Raw genomic sequence first — 20,866 nt, forward strand, 5'->3', positions numbered from 1 at the left:
GGGTGGGGGTAAGTCTGAGAAGAAATGGATAAATTATGTATACTGCATTGAAGCTGATGAGGTATTGAGCCCATGGCTCACTGTTCCTGAGTTAAGGGGACCCACACAGTCAAGCTAGACAGCAGTTTCCCCCTCAAAGAAATGTGGGAGCAATGCATGCAATGCTGTCTCTGCACTTCCATACTTCTTGCGGTCTGGATGTTCCTAAAAAAGATATTTGTTCTTTAGGCAATCCATAATATAGTCTGTTTTTCACTAATTCAAAGGAATCTACTTTGGTTTTCCTTATGTACAACTTTCACACATATATGAAGCAACTGAAAATATTATGGCTTCAGGCTGGTGCACCTTTAAGTTACAACCTTTCTTTTGTTGTTAAGTGCCAATCGAGTTGCCCAACTCATAGCAACCCTATGTACAATAGCTTTAAACCCTACCCTGTCCTGAGCCAGTCTCACCAACTTCGTTTTACCTACTCCCATTACTCTAGTTACTGTGTCAATACATTTCATCTGGAGTCTTCCTCCCATGTGCTGTCCTTCCACCCTTCTAAGCATAATGTTCTTCTCCAAAGACTGGTCCATCCTAACAATGTGCTGAGAGTATGTGAGATGGAGCTTCAAAATCCTTGCTTCTAGAGAGCAACTTGTTTTCACTCTCTCCAAGACAGACCTGTTCAGTTTTTTGCTGATCCAACGTATGTTGAAGATGCTCCTCCAGCACCACAACAGAAAGGCATAGATTCTTCTGTCATCCATATTAATTTTCCAGCTGATGCATAGCATGTAATTGCAAAGACCATGGCCTGGATCAGGCCCATCTCAGTCTCTAAACTGACATCATTAAGAAGCTCCTGACAGCAGACTTCCCCAATGCAGTTTGCCTTTTGACTTCCTGACTGCTGGTGCCAATAACACTGATTGTGGAGTTGAGCAAGCTGAAATTGTAAACAATCTTAATCTCTTTTCCATCTATCATGGAGCTGGCACTTGGCCAAGTGGTGAGAATCTTTTTTTTCTTGACGTGAACTTCAATTCCTATTGAATACTACAGTCATTGATCTTCTGCAGCAAACACTTCAAGCCCTCCTCAGTTTTAGCAAGCAAGGTTGTGTCATCTGCATGAGTTGTTGATCAGTCTTTGTCCAATCCTGATGCTATCTATATTCCTCTTCATATAGCCCAGCCTCCAAAATTATGTTCTTCATATAGATTGGAAAAATATGAGACTGGACACAAACCTGACACATTCTTTTCCAGATTTTGAACCATGCAGTGTTTCATTTCTTTGTTCTGACGACTGCTTCCTGTTCTGAGAATAGATTTTGCAAGAGCAAAATCAAGTGTTCTGAGATTACCATTCTTCTAAACTTTAGCTACAATTTGTTGTGATCCAAGTCAAATGCCTTTGCATAGTATCTACAACACAGAGATATTCCTCTGGTAACTTTTTGCTTTTGGCCAACATCCATCTGACATTGGAGAAAGTGTCTCTAGTGCCACCACCTTTTAAATACAGCATGTATTTCTGGTAGTTCTCTTGTCAATGTACTGTTCCAGGAGTGTTTGGAAAATCTTCAGGATTTCGCTTGCATGTAATACTAGTGATATTGCTTAATTATTTCCATACTCTGTCAGGTCACCTTTTTTGGGAATGGTAATGTATTTTCTGGCTTATAGGGTTTTAAAAAGAGTTGTTTAAGGGGAGCTCTGGTGGCCTACTGGCAAGAAGCTGTGCTGCAATCCCAGAGGTATGTAGTTGAAATCCACTAGATAGATGCTCTGCTGGAGGAGGCGCAATCTTATCTGATTTGACAGTATACATAAAAAAATAGTTGTTTTTAAAAAAGTTGTTTAAAAATGCTAATAGACAAATAGAAATTGATCACTCAAAACCAGAAAAATTTACCCTTTACATCATCTGAAACTGTAAAATTTGCTTCAAAGCTAAAATACTGGAGATGATTATTTGATTCTTGCTGTGACCTTTAAAATGAAATTAATGATGTAATCAAAAGGGCTTATTTTTTTTAACCTCTGAGATTAGGATGCCAGCGGATTTTAAAACACTCTTTTATAACTGTGTATTACCACTCTTACGGCTTGCTCTTTTTTTAAACAGTAGTCAGTACCTCCCAAGTGTCAATAAATTCATAATTGTGAATAAAAACATGGGCTCTTCCCTCATGAAGTGTAAAACTAGGAAGCAGTGTCATTAACATGGACATTAACTTTAAAGTATGTAGTCACTATTTTTGCTGTTATGTCCCTTCTAGTTGCTTGAGACTGATAGCAACCCTATGCACATCTCTGAACCCTGCTCTATCCTGAGCTAACCTATTGTCTCTGACACACCTATCATCATTATCCTCATTGAGTCAATCTATCTCTTCCAGGGTCTTCCTCTCTTGTGCTGTCCCTCCACCCTCCCAAGCACAATGTTGTACAAAGGGTAATTAAGGAAAAGCCCCAGATATAATCCAGGATTTTAACAGACTGATTAGTTGGTGAGTAGAGTGTAAACAACTTCATCATACTAAAAGCAGATAGTCACTTGAAAAGCAGAGAAGGGAAAGCAATGGATATTTATGTGTTGGCTGGTAACCAAAAGGTTAATGGTTCAAATTCACAATCACCACTGTGAAATTAAAGCAAGGCATTCTGCTCCTATAGAGATTGTTGTTCTTGTTACATATAGTAGTCAGAAACGACCCACAGTGACCCTCTGGCTGGTTTTCAAAGGCAGTTAATTGCATGGAAGGAGATTGTCCAACCTTCTCCCAGAAGAGCAGCTGGTGGATTAGAACCATGTGTATTTGGGATTGCAACACAGTTTCTCGCCACAATTTAGGAAATAACAATGCATTATTTTGAGTTGGAATTGACTTGACAGCACATAATAGATAACAAGTATTGGATGTCTACTCAAGGATCAGTATGGTTGGAGACTAGAAAGCAAAGTACAGAAGATACAAGGCTAAAAAAATAAGCAAAGATCAGAAGGATGTAGCAAATGTGTTTGCTAAGAACCCCAATTCTCAATCACCTTTTGAGTACTGAAGATTAAATGGAAGTTATGGTACAAATCTTACTGTATAGTATTTTTGACAAGCACTTAAGTATTCATAGTTTTGCTTAAACTTTTCCCTACCTGTTCCTTATGAAGACCTGTCCTAAAATCCTAGTTACAATTTTACTAGATCAAGTTCCTTGAATCTGTATTTCCTTTATCCATAAAGAGTTAAGGAAGGAGTTTGTATGAGATAATTTAAAAATAAAAACCCTTCTAGAATATGGAATACACAACTGAAAAACTAAACCCATTGCCATTTTGTCCTGATTCATAGCTTCCTTCCACTGGGTTTCCAAGGCTGTAAATCTTAATGGGAAGAGACTGCCTGCCCATTCTTCTCCCTGAGTAGGTGGTGGGTGTGAACCACTGACCTTTTAAATAGCAGCTCAAACATAACTTTGTCAAACAGAGCTCCCTTGTGTAGACATGCTACTAAAAACTCACTGCAGTGGAGTAGATACTGACTCAGTGACCCTTCTCTGATTTTCTGAGATTGCAAATCATTTTAGGGCACGGTCCATCTTTTTTTCCTCAGAGGGGTAGGTGGACTTGATCTATCAACATTTAGGATAGCAGCACTGCCACCAGGGGGTCCTTCCAACACTTTATATAAATGCTCCCAAAAAAACACGAGCGATCTTTGGAAAAATCCTAGAAAACATTTTCATTTTAGCCTTGAAGTTCACAGCCCAGGTTATATAGGCAAGTAACCTGGGGAGCTCAAAAAAAAATCCATGTCCTGTCCTGTCCTCACCTGTTTTTTCCAGAATAGGGCATGGTATTTTTTTGCAATCTAAGCCTTTCGTTGCTCTAAAATCAAGGGTGTGTATGTACATGCACATGTATATGTACACACTTACACACACACACTATGTACCCATATATATGTGCTTCACAGACTAAGAAAAACATGAGATTAACGAAGAACGAAACAACTGCAGGCCTTAACTGAGACTGAAAGCTGGTAACACGCTTGGCAGGTTCTTAGAGTCTATTTTTAATGTTGAATCCACATGAGTTCCTGTAATACTGGGGCAAAAGATTTACATAGTTTACATAGTATCCCTTTGAATTTGTAAAATCCAGATGATTTCCTAAATTAAAATCTTGGAAATCCTTTAAAATTTCAATAGCAATTTCTTCTCATAACAAAGTTGGTATAGCTGTTTGTACATATAATAGCTGTTGGTATAGTCTTTTCTTTCCCTATTAGCACTGATGTGGAGTTGTACTTTATATAAATACATCCCATTTACTTCGTAGCTCGTGCACTTCCAAAGTGGGCTTGATGATAAAATTAGTTTAGCAAAATCAAGTAAGGCTAACACTTAGATACACATAGCTCTGATGGCCTAGTGGTAAGGAATTGCACTGCAATCACAAAGACATGTGATTAGAATCCATTAACTGCTCCCCAGAACAAGAATGGGCAATCTCCTCCCTTGAGATTTACTGCCTCTGAAAAGCCACTTGAGGATCAGCTTGATGCAATATACTAACAAAATTTTGTGTGTATGGAGAGAGAGAGAACGAACACATATATATTATATGTATATGGAACTCTGGTGGCTTACTGATCAAGGTTTGCACTGCAAACTCAAGACAGGCCATTCAAATCCAACAAATGTTCCCAGGAGAAAGATGGGCAATCTCTTCTCCATGTGACTTACAGCCTCTGTAAACCTGCTGGAAGGTCAGCTACCAGTGGGTTCCAATTTGATGGCAATGATCTGGATCTCTCTCTCTCTCTCTCACACACACACACACACACACAAACGAGGGAGCAGAGGGGTAAAGAGGGAGAAAGAACATGCAAATGAGCCCAACCACCTATGGGTGGTGTACACAGTTATGCACTCCACTTACTATCAGATGAAAGGTTGACCATGTGAACCCATCCAGAGGCAGCTTGGGAAAAAAAGGGTTGGCAATCAGGTTCTAAAAGGTTACAGCCTATATAAGACGGGCTGCCATAAGTTGGAATAGATTTGATGGCAACCAAGAACTATGTTTATATTTTAGACTTATTTCAAAGCTTCACTGAGATAAATTTTAATCCACATTTTCTTGCTTTTGTGTTTTAACCTTTTAATTACAGAATTACAATATCCTCATTCTTTTGGATGTTACTGAGTTAATGGCAGTCAACATTTTCTGGTAAATTCCTCTAAAATGTGAACATTTTATGACGTTAGAGTTCTTTCTACACCTTGAAATATATACATGCCATAATCAGAGTTGCATAGGTATCTACTTGGTGGACAGGTGAAAAGGCTCCATCATAAATATATTTCCCTCCTTGAAAACTCTTGAAAATATTCTACTTTTCTTTGTATCAACAACAATCTTTGAATGGAACAGACTTAATTTTCAGCTTGTTATATTGCATTGAAGCCTAATGTGCTCCTAAAGGCAGCAATGAATAACTTCATTTAAAATTATTACTGGACTCTGGTGTGTCCACTTGCTGTACAGAGGTAACTTGTGGTTGCTGTGAAGCTGAACACTGTGACACTGATGTGTCACATGCCTTAATGGTTATGCATGACAGTGTTTGGTCGCGATCCCTGATTAAAACAAGCTTGGAAGCAGGAGTGGCATCCACTTCTGTAACAGCTTGCTTCTGGAAACCCTATGAACCTGGAGAAAGGATGAAAGTCACACAAGTGTTGAGGGTCGCTATGAGTCGCCTATGACTCGAAAGCACTTAACAACTAGAAAAACAATAGTCAGTCCTAACTAAGAACACTGTTAAACATTTAGGATGTTAAGAGTAGAAAAAGATAAACATGCATAGAAGGAAAGACCTATATTATGCCAAATAAAACAAACTGTAAGCAACAGAAATGGGAAGGAGTAAACTGATCAAAACAGTACTAATTATTAAATCCCAAGCCCTAAGTATAAGTAGCTCTTCATATTGTTACTAATCACTCCCTGCCTTTTTGAATTCTTACTTCACAGGTTAAAAGAAATGACCAACTTAATGGTGAATCAGCTACTGTTACATCCATATTCTCCCCTGTTTACTGGTCCATGGCCAACCCAATCCAGTCTCTGAGCCTTAGATCTTTGCCCCTGTTCAGCAGGAAACACTTAGAATGAAGATATGTTGTCCTTTTTCTCACTAGAGAGTCTGGGATGTCAGGCTCAGACCAAGGTCAAAGAGGAGATGAAGAATTCAAGTAATAGCAACATGTCAACAAAGGGAGTGAACAGCCTCACCCAGCTGGCTAAATAAAAATGGAATGACCCTTCCCTCCCTAAAAGACCCTTACTATAAAAACTTGCCCAAACCACCATAGGGGGGTGGTTTTCTCCCTGGTCTGTCTCTCTCTCCAGACCAATTCCACCTGGGAGCCTCCTTAATAAAGCTTCTTTAGCTTTCTCTTAAAAACAAACAAAAACCCAAATAAAAAAGAGCACTAATTATTATTATTATTACCTAGTTCAAGTGGATAAGCTTTTATATAAAGGCTCTCATTATTCTAGTTCCAAGTCTTCTTCTAGGCAGAAATACTTTAAATAAAAAAAATTCTTAGTCTTAAAATAATGCATCTACTTTCAAATCTTTGGTAATGGCATCAACGTATATCTCTGGTGGCCTAGTGGTAGGAAGCTGTGCTGCAATCCCAAACTATACAGTTCTAATTTACCATCTGCTCAATGGGAGAAGGATGGACATCTCTCCTAGGATTTATTGCCTCTGAAAACCTGCTGAAGGGTCATCTTTGAGTTCTGACTCAATGGCACACAGTATAGCTATTATCATATAGTCAAATTCTTATTATCAAAATTTTTATTAACATTTTGAAAATTTAACATATCTTGAAACAAAAATCCTTCAATTTGAGTAACTCTTTTATCAATTCACCCAGTATTAAACTTCACCAATTTCAAGAAATGCTAAAGCTGATATTATCTGATTATAAGTCATTATTTGTATCTGTATACAAACAAATAGCTTAGTAATTTTTCATTAGAACAAATAGCTAGGGAAAAATGTGTGATAAAAACTCTTCTGGTTCACATGTTTATAAAGAAACACTGACGAATTCTACAAAGAATTTCTAGCTTTTAAGTAACCCAACTAGTTTGACTAATCTCAGTGAATAGAAACAGGTTTGGATCAGAAGATGATGGAATAAAGATGATGATTTCAATTATCATCATAAAGACTTGGAACTCAAATTACCAAAAACCTTTTTTTTTTCATGAAAATGTTTTAAAAAGAAATGCAGCAACCACAGATAAAGTCATTAAGAAGAATGATAATTGGGAAAACTAACTCTTGAATGCTATGTAACTAACACCCAGTAGAAAGAGTATGTTTTGAGTGTGCTGGCAAAAGAATACACTGGAAGGTAGGTTCTGGAATTTTTAAGTTCTTATTAGATACTATGAAATAAAACCCAAACAAAGAAAAACAAGTCTACACTCTAAATACAGGTGATCAATGTTTAATACTCTGAGGATTGTTTAAGTAACAAAACAAACCAAAAAAACAGTTTACCTGACTAGTCTTCTAAGAGTTAAAAATGAATGATTACACTTGTTGATTTAGAACCACCAGATTTTACTTATGGAAAATCTAATCATATCTTTCAAAAAGTTTTAATGTTAACACAAAAAAATTACTTCCTAACATTTCATGTTTAAAAAACTTTTCTGCAGCCTAATATTTTTATTATTTCATTACAGTACTGCAAGGCACATACAGAACTCACCTCCTTCAAAACACACAAAAGAGATATTCCCTGAAATTGAATTTTAAAATTCTGAAGCAATTAAAAATACTACAAAGTTAGCAATTTTTAGATAAAAATGTTGCTCTACAGGATCATGCACCTTTCTTGAAATCAATTCAGAACATACATATAAATAATTTTAAACACCTGTACTTGAACTGTAGATTCACTGATAATGAAGACAGCACTTAACAAAAACCTCAAAAATACTATAGCTAGATAAATTTCATGTTATTGCCCGTAAAGATTTTATCATCTCTATTATTTCCAAGGACTTCAATTTAATAGTGGTATAACTACACATTTCTTTTCACTCCTAACATCAGTTCTTTTTTAAGGATGCTAAATGATTCTTATATTTCATTCAGCAAAACTGAGGATAGAACCACTTAAAATACCTCTATTCAATATAATGCAGCTTAATTAGGGACCACATACATATTTGCTTCTGAAAGTTTTTGGTCAAGCATGTCTAACCATAAAAGCAAATGGAATTTCAAGAGGTAGATTTTTCTTTCCCATGATGCATTTTGTTAATACATGTATTGTCAAGAAAAGAAAAACAAGCACTGAGTGTGTTTTCTTAAAGTGTAAGGGTCTAATAAAAAGAAAAATAAAAGATAGATATATGTTATAGTCTGACATTTTAACAGTCATAGTACTGGATGGTTTGTGATCAGTGCATTTTGGACTGTCTTGGGATTAAAACACGAGTCTGCCAACTGTATTGAATCCTCCTCCACCTCCTCCGCCAGTTGGTCCACAGCTTCCAGGAGGGTCATTGTCATCAAATCCATTGGGTCGAAATGAACAAGAGGCAGATGCAGCCTGTAGAGCCCGGGCTCGAGCATTCAACTCTTGTTCCTGAAAGTAGAATTAATTTTTATAAAATGAAAATATGAAATAGAATGGGTGGAATAAGATAACTACAAGAATAATCTTAAATTGTTGGAATCCTTAATAAGTATTCTTCAAATCTCAGTAGCTTGACATGTTTCCCACACTAATCCTTACTAAATTCAACAATGGGTCAAAATCCCTTTGCAGATGGGAAAAGAACAAGACAAGAGCACAAAATCCTGCCCTGAAAAGTTATGACAATGGATTACCTATTATAAAACAACTGGGGTGATTTCTGAACATTCAAAGAAGTCAGAATTCTTTTCTGCCTTGTCCTCAAAATATTTTCCAGTAAATAAAAAATAGATCTCAGTGAAATGCAGTTTATGGTACAACTTAAAATTGTTCTCAATCAGATTACTTCCTTTTCTTTCTTTTTTTTTTGGGTGTACTGTTGGATCTGACTGTAACAGGAGGAGACTGCCCCTCCTTCTCCAGTGGAAAATCTGGTGGATTCGAACCATGTGCCTTCAGGAGTGCAGCACAGTTTGTTACCACTCAACCACCAGAGTTCCCTAGATTACTAGAACTTTTATTTGCCCGGAACACGACAGGTGCTCAATAAATATTAATGAAAGCAAATTAGAAAGCTATTAACCAAATTAATCTAGTTGCTGCCAATTGAATAAAAGTCACTGCTACCTCACCAACATGCTCATAAAGGTTTCAACAGCTGTGATCTTTTGGGAATAGACTGCTGAGATTTTTATTCTGAGGTATCTGTGTGTAGATTTAAACTGCCAATGTACTGGTTAGTAGTTGAATGGTTAACCATTTTCATCACCCAGAAGAAAATTAGGTAGAAACAAATGGGAATAAACAATAGCAAATTCTTTTGGCAAAGTACAAAACTGGATTTGAAAACCGAGGGCTTATAAACCTCTTAAAGGCATGCAAAGTGTTCTGACACACACTCATTTTTTCTAGGCAAGGATTTATAACTTCCCGATAGGGTCAGTGTAAATAGTGTAACACTTACAAGGTATAATCATCCTGAGTAACGAGAACTGTACTATAACCAGTTTTCTAACTAAAAAATCAGATACCTCTTAAGAAGCTACCATTATTCTGTAATTCCTAGCTAAATTCTTTAGTTAACTAATCTTCTCTTCACAAGATGTACAGTTTTTTTTTTATGTGGTAACAATTTTGACTGACTCTGACTCCTATTATTCACCTTACACTGGTTTCCTTGTGACTCAGATTATTATTGTTTATCTGTTATTTATCAAGAGGAACTTTGTTAATTATATTCTTATTTTTTTTATTACCTTGATCACAGCCATTTGACCAGATGCCAGTCTTTGGTAGTAGATTCATTCTAACAAATATCCTGAAATTTTCTGTAAAATTCTTTAGATGCTACTCTAGAACATCATTTAAACACGTATCATGTGTAGATCTGACTATTTTATAAAGCAATAAAGCAAATGTGACAATTCTGGAAATACATTCTTTTAAAAGATCAGAACTATAAATGACAATTTCTTCTCTCATTCTATTGGTTATCTTTTAGAAATTCTGCAACTTTCAAACAAAAACTATGAGACACTTAAAATCATAAAACAACTTGGACAACTTGAAAATATACGTAAGTCTTTGTAATTCCATTTACTATCAATGCTGATGTTTTATAGCAATAGCTAGTTAGCAGGTTTCAAGTAGAACATATATTCATAACTACAGAGGGCAGATTCTGGGGCTTCGTCTGACATACTTTGGACATGTTGCAAGGAGAGACAGGTCTTTGGAGAGGGACATCATGCTGGGTAGAGTGGAGGGACAGCGCAGGAGGGGAAGACCCTCTATGAGGTGGATTGATTCAGTGACTGGGGTAATAGGGATGGGTGTGTCAGAGGCAATGCGATTGGCAGAGCTTAGAGGAGGGTTTAGGGCTATTGTACATAGGGTCGCTATGAGTTGCAAATGACTCGACAGCACATAACAACAACAACAACAACAATTTATTATCTTTAAAGTAATAAAATGACTAAATCTTAAAAAAGTGAATTTTACCTCATATAAAACTTTCATTACCAATGGTTATCTTTATTAATAGTTTCATTATCTTAGTTTTATTTTCCAGATACTCAAAGAACACAAATATTCTTCTGTTATGTAGTCTATCTTTCAGTGTCCTTTACTTTAAAATTTTAAAACAAAGGTCTGGAAGAAATAAACAATACATTTAACGGTTGTTCCTCCTATGAGATGGTAGGACTTAAATGATTTTTGTTTGTTTTATTCCTTTAAATGTTTGTATTTCTCTGTATATTTTTTATACTGAGCATAACTTTTGAAGGTTTACTTTTTTGGATAGGGAAGTCTTCTATACTGAATTTACATATGCCCTGGTAGTGCAGTGGTTGCTGGTTTGAATGCACTAGCCACTCCACTGGAAAGAGATGTAGTATGCTACTGTGAAAATATGGTCTAGACACTCAGCAATTCTACACTGTTGTGTGAAGTTGTTCTATGGTTGTTGTTGTTTTTTTTTTATTTTATTTACCTGGTACTTGGATTTAGAACATTAAGACAATAATTCAATTTTACAGTGTCAGCTCATTTCATAAAAAGACTGACATTTCAGAACTATTATGTCCCTGTAAAGTTGACCAGAACTTTGCCTAATCCTGTGCTATCCTCATAACCTCTAACTTGTAACCCCTTGTTACAGTCCTGTGTCAATCCATCTCCATAACAGTATTCCTCTGATCCTCCAACTTTCCCACTATGATGATGCTTTTTTCCAAGGACTGGACCCTCCTAATAACATGCCCAAGGTATGTGACAGAGGTTTAACATCATTGCCTGTATGGAGTAACCTGGTAGTAGTATCTCCGAAAACATATAGTCCTAGAGAAAACATAAATGTTACAGTGTTAAATAAATACTTTCTACCAACATAGAAGTATATATTCTCAACTTACCTGTAAATATAGCTTATTATCTTTTGTTATAGCATCCATAAGTTCTTTCTGTAGAGGTGGGTCTCCATTTACCACAAGTCCACTGGTTGTGTTATTACCACTTAAGCCATTAGTGCTGGTCTGCTTTTTATAGAAAAGCACATAAGCTGTGTCCTTTGGAAATCTACTCGTAATTTTCTGGACAGACTGAAATGAGGTAAACGTCACTCTGCTATCATTAAATAAAAACCACTCTTTTGAAATTTCCTTTTCTTCCAAATCCTGTTCAGTAACTGCAGTGGGGCTGTCTTTCCCCAGTAAGTGACTGTGGGAAGACGCTAACACCAGAGTTTCAGATTGGTGGTGACAGAGGTGGTATACAGACTCTGTGCCTGTGATGTTTCTTGCATAAGAATAGTAATGCCCACTTTCAGAGGAGATACCAGAGTGGACCACCACAGAATTGAGTAGATAGGGTACCAACTTTGGACAGCAAGTTTCTTCAGTCCCAGAAGATTTTAATTTTTTAGCTAGGTTCTCACTAATATCAGTGAAATCAACATCAATAGACCAACTTTCTGACAATGAAGAGCAAGTTCTTTTAACTGGCAACTCCAAAATCAGTGGTAGGGACACACTGTCCAAAATTTTTCTTCTCACATGATACTTCTGATCATATGAAAATCTTAAAAGAGTAAGAATAAGATACTCAGGTTCTTCTGTGATTTGCATAGTTTTCTCAGCATTCTGTAGGGAAGCACATTTTTCACAATAATATTGGTTATCATCAGTAAGAATCTCTGGAGCTAAAAAATAATTTACTAAGTCAGTTACTGAAGGTGTAGTTTCACCTCCTGGCTTCTGAGATACATTTTTATTACTAAGAATCTTGCTAGACTCATTAGGGACAGAAGTGTTTTCAGTACAGCGAAGCTCATCAGGAAGAACACCTACTGATCTTTCATTCTCAACTGAGTCATGGACAAAGGCAGTTATTGCTGGATTATAATCTACTGAGTCTTCAGAAGGACCAGATGCACTGGCTTGCATTAAAGTTTCATCTTGTGCATTAGGCAACAATACTGGATCTTGAAAAGACAAGTTTTCCACAGAAGAGGAAGGACAAAAGGCAAGTGAGAGATCTGTGAAGGCTTCCACTTTTTGTGAGGTACTCCTGCAGTTCAAACAGCATATGTGAGTTTGTAGCTTTCCCCCAAACATTTTTTCTATTAAAGTCTTCTCTTCATCACTTGTGCAAGTCGTCTTACTGGCTACTTCTTGTAAGGAAGTTTCACCACACCCCAGACTTTCAGAAGGCTTGTGCAAACACTGAGCTTTCAAGAGCTTCTCTTCTTCATGAAGCCTACAGGAGAGTGTATCATTATAGAATAGGTTTCAATAAGTTATTGCTTTTAAAAAATATTCACGTCTTATATAATAGCTTTTTAATTTGCATCATGCATAATCCTAAATGTTAACAAAATCACATTAGTTCAAAATCACTGGCAAGAAAAGAAATGCAAATTAAAACCACAATAAGATACCATCACACCCTAGTAGCAGTAGCAAAGTTTAACAGGACAGCAAGTAATTTATGTTGGGGAGGATGCAGAGAGATTGGAACTCTCATGCATTGCTAGTGAGATAGTAAAAATGGTACAACCACTATGAAAGGCAGTTTGGTGTTTCTGCAGGAAAGTAACTGAAGAACTAAATACTTTTTGTCATTTTGTTTGGTTTCTATCTATCAATATTTATGGTATCACAAAACTGAGAAATGTTAAACATATATATTAAGCCCACCATATATTGTTATAAATAACATTTTTTAATGGAAAAATGTGAAAGCTTCTAAAATACATGCGATGATGACACTTTACATTTAACAAACATTTTAAACTTTAATTGAAGATGGTTGATCTTCATTCTTGTTTATGCACTCAATCTAGTAATTCTACTGTTTTGGATTAGGTATATGAAGAAAATCTGGACTGACACAGAAGTGTGAAAGAGAAGATCTTTAAGACTGACTGAAAGCATTATAAGAAATCCCAAAGGTCCTTGAACCATCAACAGTTCTGAAAAAAGCTAGTCTACTCATATGCAAGTTCAAGCTGAAGCTGAGGAAAATGAAAACGAATCCACAGGAACCAAAATATGACTTTGAGTCTATCCCACCTGAATTTCAGAACCATCTCAGGAACAGGTTGGAGGCCTTGAACACTAATGAGTGAAGAACAGATGAGCTGTGGGAGGATATCAAGGGTATCATCTAGGAAGAGTGCAAACAAACGATCATTGCAAATACAGAAGAGGAAGAAAAGACCAAAATGGATGTCAGAAGCGACTCTGAACATTGCACTGGAGCCCAGAGAAGCCAAAGCAGAAGGAAGAATTCAACATATTGAAGAACGGAATGGAGGATTTCAAAAGGCAGCATGGGATGACAAAGTAAAATATTACAATGAAATGTGCAAGGAGTTAAGAGTCAAAAAATCAAAAGGGCTGAACTCGTTCAGCATCTCTTAAGCTCAAGGAACTGAAGAACAAATTCAAACCTCGAGTTGCTATAATCAAGGATGCTTCAGGAAGAATATTAATTGATCCAGGAAGTATTAAAAGAAGATGGAAAGAATATACTGAGTCACTGTATTGAAAGGAATTGGTAGACATAGAAGAATTTCATGAAACAACATATGAGCAACAGCCTATGGTGATGAAGGAAGTAGTTCAGGCTGAGTTGAAGAAAATAGCAAAAAATAAGACCCCAGGAATAGATGGTATACCAATTAATGTATTTCAGCTAATTTCAATTAATGTATTAATGTATTAATGTATTCCAGCTAACAGATGCTGCCCTGGACGTGCTCACCAAGTTATGCCAAGAAATCTGGAGAACAACCACTTGGCCAACTGACTGGAAGATTTGTTCCCATCCCAAAGAAGGGTGACCCAACAGAGTGTGGAAACTATAGAACAATATCACTGATTTCACATGCAAGCAAGATTCTACTGAAGATTATCCCAAAACGACTGGAATAGCACATCAGCAGAGAACTGCCAGAATTCCAGGCTGGATTTAGAAGGGGTCATGGTACTAGGGATATTGTAGCTGATGTTAGATGGATCTTAGCTGAAAGCAGGGAATACCAGAGGAATGTCTATCTGTGTTTCATTGATTATGCAAAGACACTTGACTGTGTGGATCATAACAAACTGTGGCTGACTCTGAGAAGAATGGGAATCCCAGAACATTTAATCATGCTAATGTGAAAGCTATACTTGAACCAAGAGGCAGTCATCAGAACAGAGCAAGGAAACACAGCCTGGTTAAAAATTGGGAAGGGTGTACACCAGGGATGTGTCCTGAGTCTCCCTACCTTTTCAACCTGTATGCAGAACAGATTCCAGAGGCTGGGCGCTATGAGGAGAAATGTGGCGTCAGAATTGGTGGAAGATCTATCAACAATCTGTGTTATGCAGATGACACAACCCTGCTTGCTGAAACTGAGGGGGACCTGATGCTCTTGTTGCAGAGGGTCAAGAACTGCAGCTTTCAATATGGATTGAGGCTCAATGTCAAGAAGACAAGGAGTCTCACCACTGGACCAATTGGCAGCATCAGGATTGATGGTGAAGAGATCGAGATTGTTCACTGCTTTAGTCTGCTTGGCTCCACAGTCAACATTCTTGGCACCAATAGTCAGGAAATTAAAAGATGCATTGCGATGGGAAAGTCTACTGTTAGGGACCTCTCTAAAGTACTAAAGAGCAATGGTGTCTCTCTGGAGACTAAGGTGCGTCTGATATAGGCCATGGTCTTTGCAATCACTTGTTATGCATCAGAGAGTTGGACAATGACTAGGGAGGACAGAAGGAGAGTGGATGTTTTTGAGCTGTGGTGCTGGAGAAGGGTACTGAATGTACCATGGACTGCCAGGAAAACAAACAGATTCATCTTGGAGAGGATTAAACCAAGCTGCTCCTTGGAGGCAAGGATTCTGGGGCTTCGTCTGACATACTTTGGACATGTTGCCAGGAGGGACGGGTCCTTGGAGAGGGACATCATGCTTGGGAGGGTGGAGGGACAGCGCAGGAGGGGAAGGCCCTCTGGGAGGTGGATTGATTCAGTGACTGGGATAATTGGAATGGGTGTATCAGAGACAGTGCGATTGGCACAGGACAGAGCAGAGTTTAGGGCGACTGTACATAGGGTTGTTATGCGTCACAAGAGATTCGACTGCACATAACAACAACAAGAAAGAAAACAAAATAGAAAAAAACAACCAACAACAACAAAAGAAAATCCAAAAAAGAAATAAAACTCGAAAAAGCCAAAGAAAATTGTAATAAGGTATTAGATACCATTGAGTCAACTACATACAACTCATAGCAACACTAGGAACAACAGATCTGAATTTTGTCCTATCCTGTTGTCCTTATAATCTCTGCCATGGTTGAGATTGTTTAAATAGAAAAAAAAAAAGTATATAGAATAAATACATGGTATTTACGATTAACACTTGAAATATTTTAAAAGGAAAAAAAATTTCTATAGAAATAAATTGCTTTTAAGAAAAGACATTTTAAATTGAAACTTAAAAAAAGAACTTTTACCTGTCCAGTAGAAACCTGAGGTATTCAGAACAGTCTTGCTGTGATCGAGGAGTAAACCATGGAGGTCTGGAAGCTTCAAAGAATATTCGAGGTGCATATGCTTCTCTCTTTGGTAGTAAGAGAAAAAAACAAGGTAGTAATTTTTATGATATGACCAAAATGACTTACATCTCAAAGATTACTTCAATTTACAATTTTTCTCAAATGGAGTCAAACATGAGAACAATTTAGACAATGCTTAAATTAGCTGAAAAGAAATCTGCAATCTTTAGTCATAACATCTCACACTGCTAATGAGACTTGAGATCTAGAGAAACTATGACTTGCCTAAGGCCATAAAATTAAGTTAGTAACAGAAGGAATGACATTTTTTTTCTTAAAAAAAAAGCCAAACATTCTGACTTAATACCAGATTTCTGAAATTGACAGTCATGTACTTGAGTACAAAATTTTTTAAAGAAACACAAATCTGAAAAGAAGCTCTGGTGACCTAGTGCTAAGAAACTGTGCTGCAATCCCAAAGACGTGGTTTAAATCCACCAGGTGCTCCACAGGAGGGGCAATCTCTTTCTACGTGATTAACTGCCTCTGAAAACACAGGAGAGTCAGCTATGGGTCAGTCTGACTCAATGGTACACACACAAGAATCTAAAAAAGATGTGTTAGAGAAAAGTACATTTCATAAGGTAATAAAATACTATATATGGCTATTTGTACTTGTAATGAAATGAGTGGCTTTTTTGCCTTTGTTCTTTGGATAAATATCCTGAAATACTTTTTTGCCTCAATCACAGGAAATTATCTTTCTACTAGTCTACTCCAAAAGGTTTCCTAAATCAACTTAGGTTCACTGCAATTTCCTGTGCAAGCTGTAAATAACCTATATTTGCTACGTTTTGTTTGATTCTGAGCTACGCCTGCTCTTGTTCGGATGCTCTTTGCAGGGAATGGTCAATAGTTTATGCAAATAAGGTGACTTGCAGCCTATTAGTCAAATGCAGTGACCTACCAAGAAGAGGATGGTCTTGTAGGTACTGTCATTTGTTGGAGTCTATACATCAGCCAGTACCAAAGAGCTACTTTAAAGGCAAACACAACAAGAGAGTAGGGAGGGGAAAACCCCCTTTTAAAAAAAAGTTCACATGTAACACATTAAAAGGCTGTAACACAGACAGAGAGGCTTGGAAGGAGACAAGTGCCGAACTAGTAGTTATAGATATCAGAGTCAAAGGGAGGCTGTCCCAGGGATGCTGAGGGCAGGCTTGCTGGCTATGAGGAGCTGACATTTTGCCTTTTGTTACGAGGTGCTTTGTAGTTGACTATGACTCACAGCAATCCTATGAACAACAGAATAAAACTTTGCCCTGCCTGAACCACCCTTCAAATCTCTGCCATGGTCATCATCATTTCAGTCACTGTGCCACTCCATTTCATTGAGGGTCATCGTCTTTATCACTGACCCTCTACCTTTCCCAGAATCAGGTCTTTTCCCAAGGCCTGGTACTTCCTTACAACATGCTCAAAGCAGATGGAATGAAGTTTGACTATCCTTGCCTCTAACAAGCAGACTGGTTGCACTTTCTTTGAGATGGATTTGGTTTTATGGCTGGCCACAGTATAGTCAATGTACTAAAATCACAATTCAAAACCATCAATTTCTTCTTTGATGTTCCTCATTCACAGTCCAACTTTCACTTGCATATGAAGCACATGAATGTCATATCTTAGCTTAGGCACATCTTGTGTGTTAAAATGACACTTTAAAAGACCTTGGCAGCAGTTGCCAGATGCAACGTATCTTTTGATTTTACTGCTACCATGTTATTGATTGAAGATCCAAGCAAAACGAAATCTTTCACAACATCAATCTTTTCTTCATCGATCATGACACTGTCTATTGGTCTAATGGTGAGGAATTCGGTTTTCTTGATGTTGAGGTATAATCTAGATTAAAGGCTGTAGTCATTAATATTCTTCAGTGAAAGCTTTAAGTCTTTATTTCATGAAGCAAGGCTTGGGTCATCTGCAGAGTACAGGTTATTGAAGCAATCAGTATCCTGATCTTTAATCAATTACTACTTCCCACTCTAAAAGGAATCACAATAGAAGATTCCTGACAGAATGGGTAAAAAAATTCAAAATAAAAACAAGAGTGTATATTGACCAGAAAGAGACACAGCAGCCTTGAGACTATAATTCTTTGTCATCCTTCAAGGCCACAATGGAATTCATCTTGTAGTTCAACTTTCAGCTAAACAATACAGTTTTACAAGATGATGAATAATACCAAGAATGAACATACTGCTGGAACAACCCATGATGCAAGAGCATTTGTCCAGGGATAAAGCTCAGAGGGCAGGAAAGGACATGAAAGAATAACTGGAAATGGGAAGCACAAGAAAAAGTGCTGTTATAATGTGGAGACTGTAATCAAGGTCATCGCAAATAATGAGCACGAGCAACTGAATGGAAAATCAACTTGCTCTGTAAACTTTCACTCAAATCACAGTTATTAAGAAGAATGGGAAGTCTAGAGAAGAAACAGAAACTTAAGATTGTACCCTGATAATTAAATATTTTAGGTAATATCGCTAACATTTTAAAGCATTATTTCAGGTATGATAAATACTATTTCAGTTAAAAGGCTTTGCCAAGCTAAAAAAAAAATAATAATTATAAAACTGGTATCAATGTAATTAATATATACATATACTCACTTGTGTATGAGCCAGAAAGGCAAAAAGATGCTGTAACTTCTTCATTAATGAATTGCACCCATTTAGATTTAAAGATAATACTTGTCTCCTGAAACTGAGAGAATAAAATATACTGATTTATGTGTACACACACACACACACACTCTCTCACACACATATACCCGTATCTCTTTTTTAATTAAAAGTCAGAAGGAAAATTAGTTCAAGAACTATCCTTAAATTAAAGCAACACTTCCTTGGTGGCCTTTTACTTAGCAAAGTTACCTACGTACAGTGCAGTGAAAGAAAGGGGAGAAAGACAATAAGCTGTTCCTTAGTCTGTATGCTGGCACTGATCTGTGTATTTTATTCCTATTTTTCTGGATTAGCAAACAGAGATAGTCTATTTATTATCTTACAAAATTTATTCTTTCCCTTCCTTATTCTTCTGCTGATTTAACTAGGAAAAATGTTGCTACATCCACACATGAGAAATATGCATTTTATTTGTAGTATGGTAAAATAGCTAATGTTTACTTTAATCATGTTATGGTAAAATATACGGTGGTTATTTTCCCATACTATAAATGTGGAACCATTAAATGTTATTAAATCATGTTTGGTATTTGTTTTGAGGGTACAGAGCAACATATTCAGAAAATTTTTCTAAAAGAAATGTGCCGTATAAGCTACAATTCAGTTACTATTTTCACTTTCAGAATAAATGATGTCTTGCTGGTTAAATATGTAAAAATAAACACTGGTGGTACAATGAGTAGTGTAACAAGTTTATATCAAAAGGTCAGCAGTTTGAACCCACAAGCTGCTTTGAGTGAGGAAGGGCAGTCTTTTTCACTACTATTTTACAACTCTGGAAAACTGACAGGGGTTCACTGTGCATTTGAATCAACTTGATGGCAGTGGGCTTGGTTTTGGTTTGGCATGTAAATAATTATATTCACAGAACTGGAACATTTGTATCAAAATAATTTGTATATAAAATTTAAAAGGTCATTAATATTACCTTGGATAGTAACAAAATCAAAACATTCACTCACTCTCTTTGCCTAGAGCAACTGGCTCTTATTTCTCCACTAAAAACTTGTAGAATTAAGGGGCAAAGAGTGCTAAAAAGCAAAAAAAAAAAAAAAGAGCTAAATATTTTATGTTGTTAGATACTGCTGAGTCAGAACCAACTCACAGCTGACTATAGACAGCATGTGAGGAGAGAGCCCATCGTTCTCCCATGGAGAGCTGGTAGATTCAAACTGCCTCTGTTTGGATCAGCAGTGTAAGTCCTTACCCACTAAACTACCACAGCTCCCTGGGTGTTTTCTAGGGCTTGTCTTTTACTTAACTCTACAATTTAACTTATAGCCAGAGTTCTGCAAAATGTAGTACTTAACACTGTGAAATATTTTCAGTGGTAGGTCTGTAATTACCAAAAAGTGATCAACATACTTTTTCCCCCCTGTGAAGTAACTAGCACACAAAAAGAAAAGGAACTACTTCTTGTAAGATGTGATCTTAATTTCTCACACTATTCCAGTGTGGTTGGGCATCTGGGCTGTTTCCAAGTTCTTGCTATGGTCAATAGGCTACTATGAACATTGGTGTATAAGTCTCTGTTCACAAAATGGAATACTATGCTGCACGCAGGAGCAATGATATTGTAAATTACTACCTAACAAGTGGGACTGGAGAGCATTATGTTAAGTGAACTAACTCTGTTTCATAAAGACAAATATTGTATAAGACCATTATTGCAGAGCATGTATGAGGATCTAGGAGGGGGGGGCACTTAAATATAGGGCCCCACAATTTGATGGCCGTAAGGAGGGACTGGTAAAGGAAAGGGGAAAGGTCCACTGTGAAAAACAATATATATGAACTTTGTGTGTAAACCAATATAAAACTTTTTTTT

General features: G+C 36.9%; 1 protein-coding gene across 1 annotated transcript in view; it reads right to left on the minus strand.

Moving 5' to 3' along the window:
- Nucleotides 1-8,136: 8,136 nt before the first annotated feature.
- The window catches only part of USP38 (ubiquitin specific peptidase 38), a 47,558-nt gene continuing 34,828 nt past the window's right edge, over nucleotides 8,137-20,866 (minus strand). The window contains exons 7-10 of the mRNA XM_006887013.1: nucleotides 18,964-19,057; nucleotides 16,247-16,353; nucleotides 11,651-12,992; nucleotides 8,137-8,684 (exon numbers count right to left, since the gene is read on the minus strand). Coding sequence (XP_006887075.1) covers nucleotides 8,523-8,684; nucleotides 11,651-12,992; nucleotides 16,247-16,353; nucleotides 18,964-19,057 — 1,705 coding nt within the window. The 3' untranslated portion in view covers nucleotides 8,137-8,522. The remainder of the gene's footprint in view (nucleotides 8,685-11,650; nucleotides 12,993-16,246; nucleotides 16,354-18,963; nucleotides 19,058-20,866) is intronic.

This window comes from Elephantulus edwardii, unplaced genomic scaffold (genome assembly GCF_000299155.1).
Source record: "Elephantulus edwardii isolate Elephantulus edwardi_28Jun2011 unplaced genomic scaffold, EleEdw1.0 scaffold00053, whole genome shotgun sequence".
NCBI classification, from domain to species: domain Eukaryota; kingdom Metazoa; phylum Chordata; class Mammalia; order Macroscelidea; family Macroscelididae; genus Elephantulus; species Elephantulus edwardii.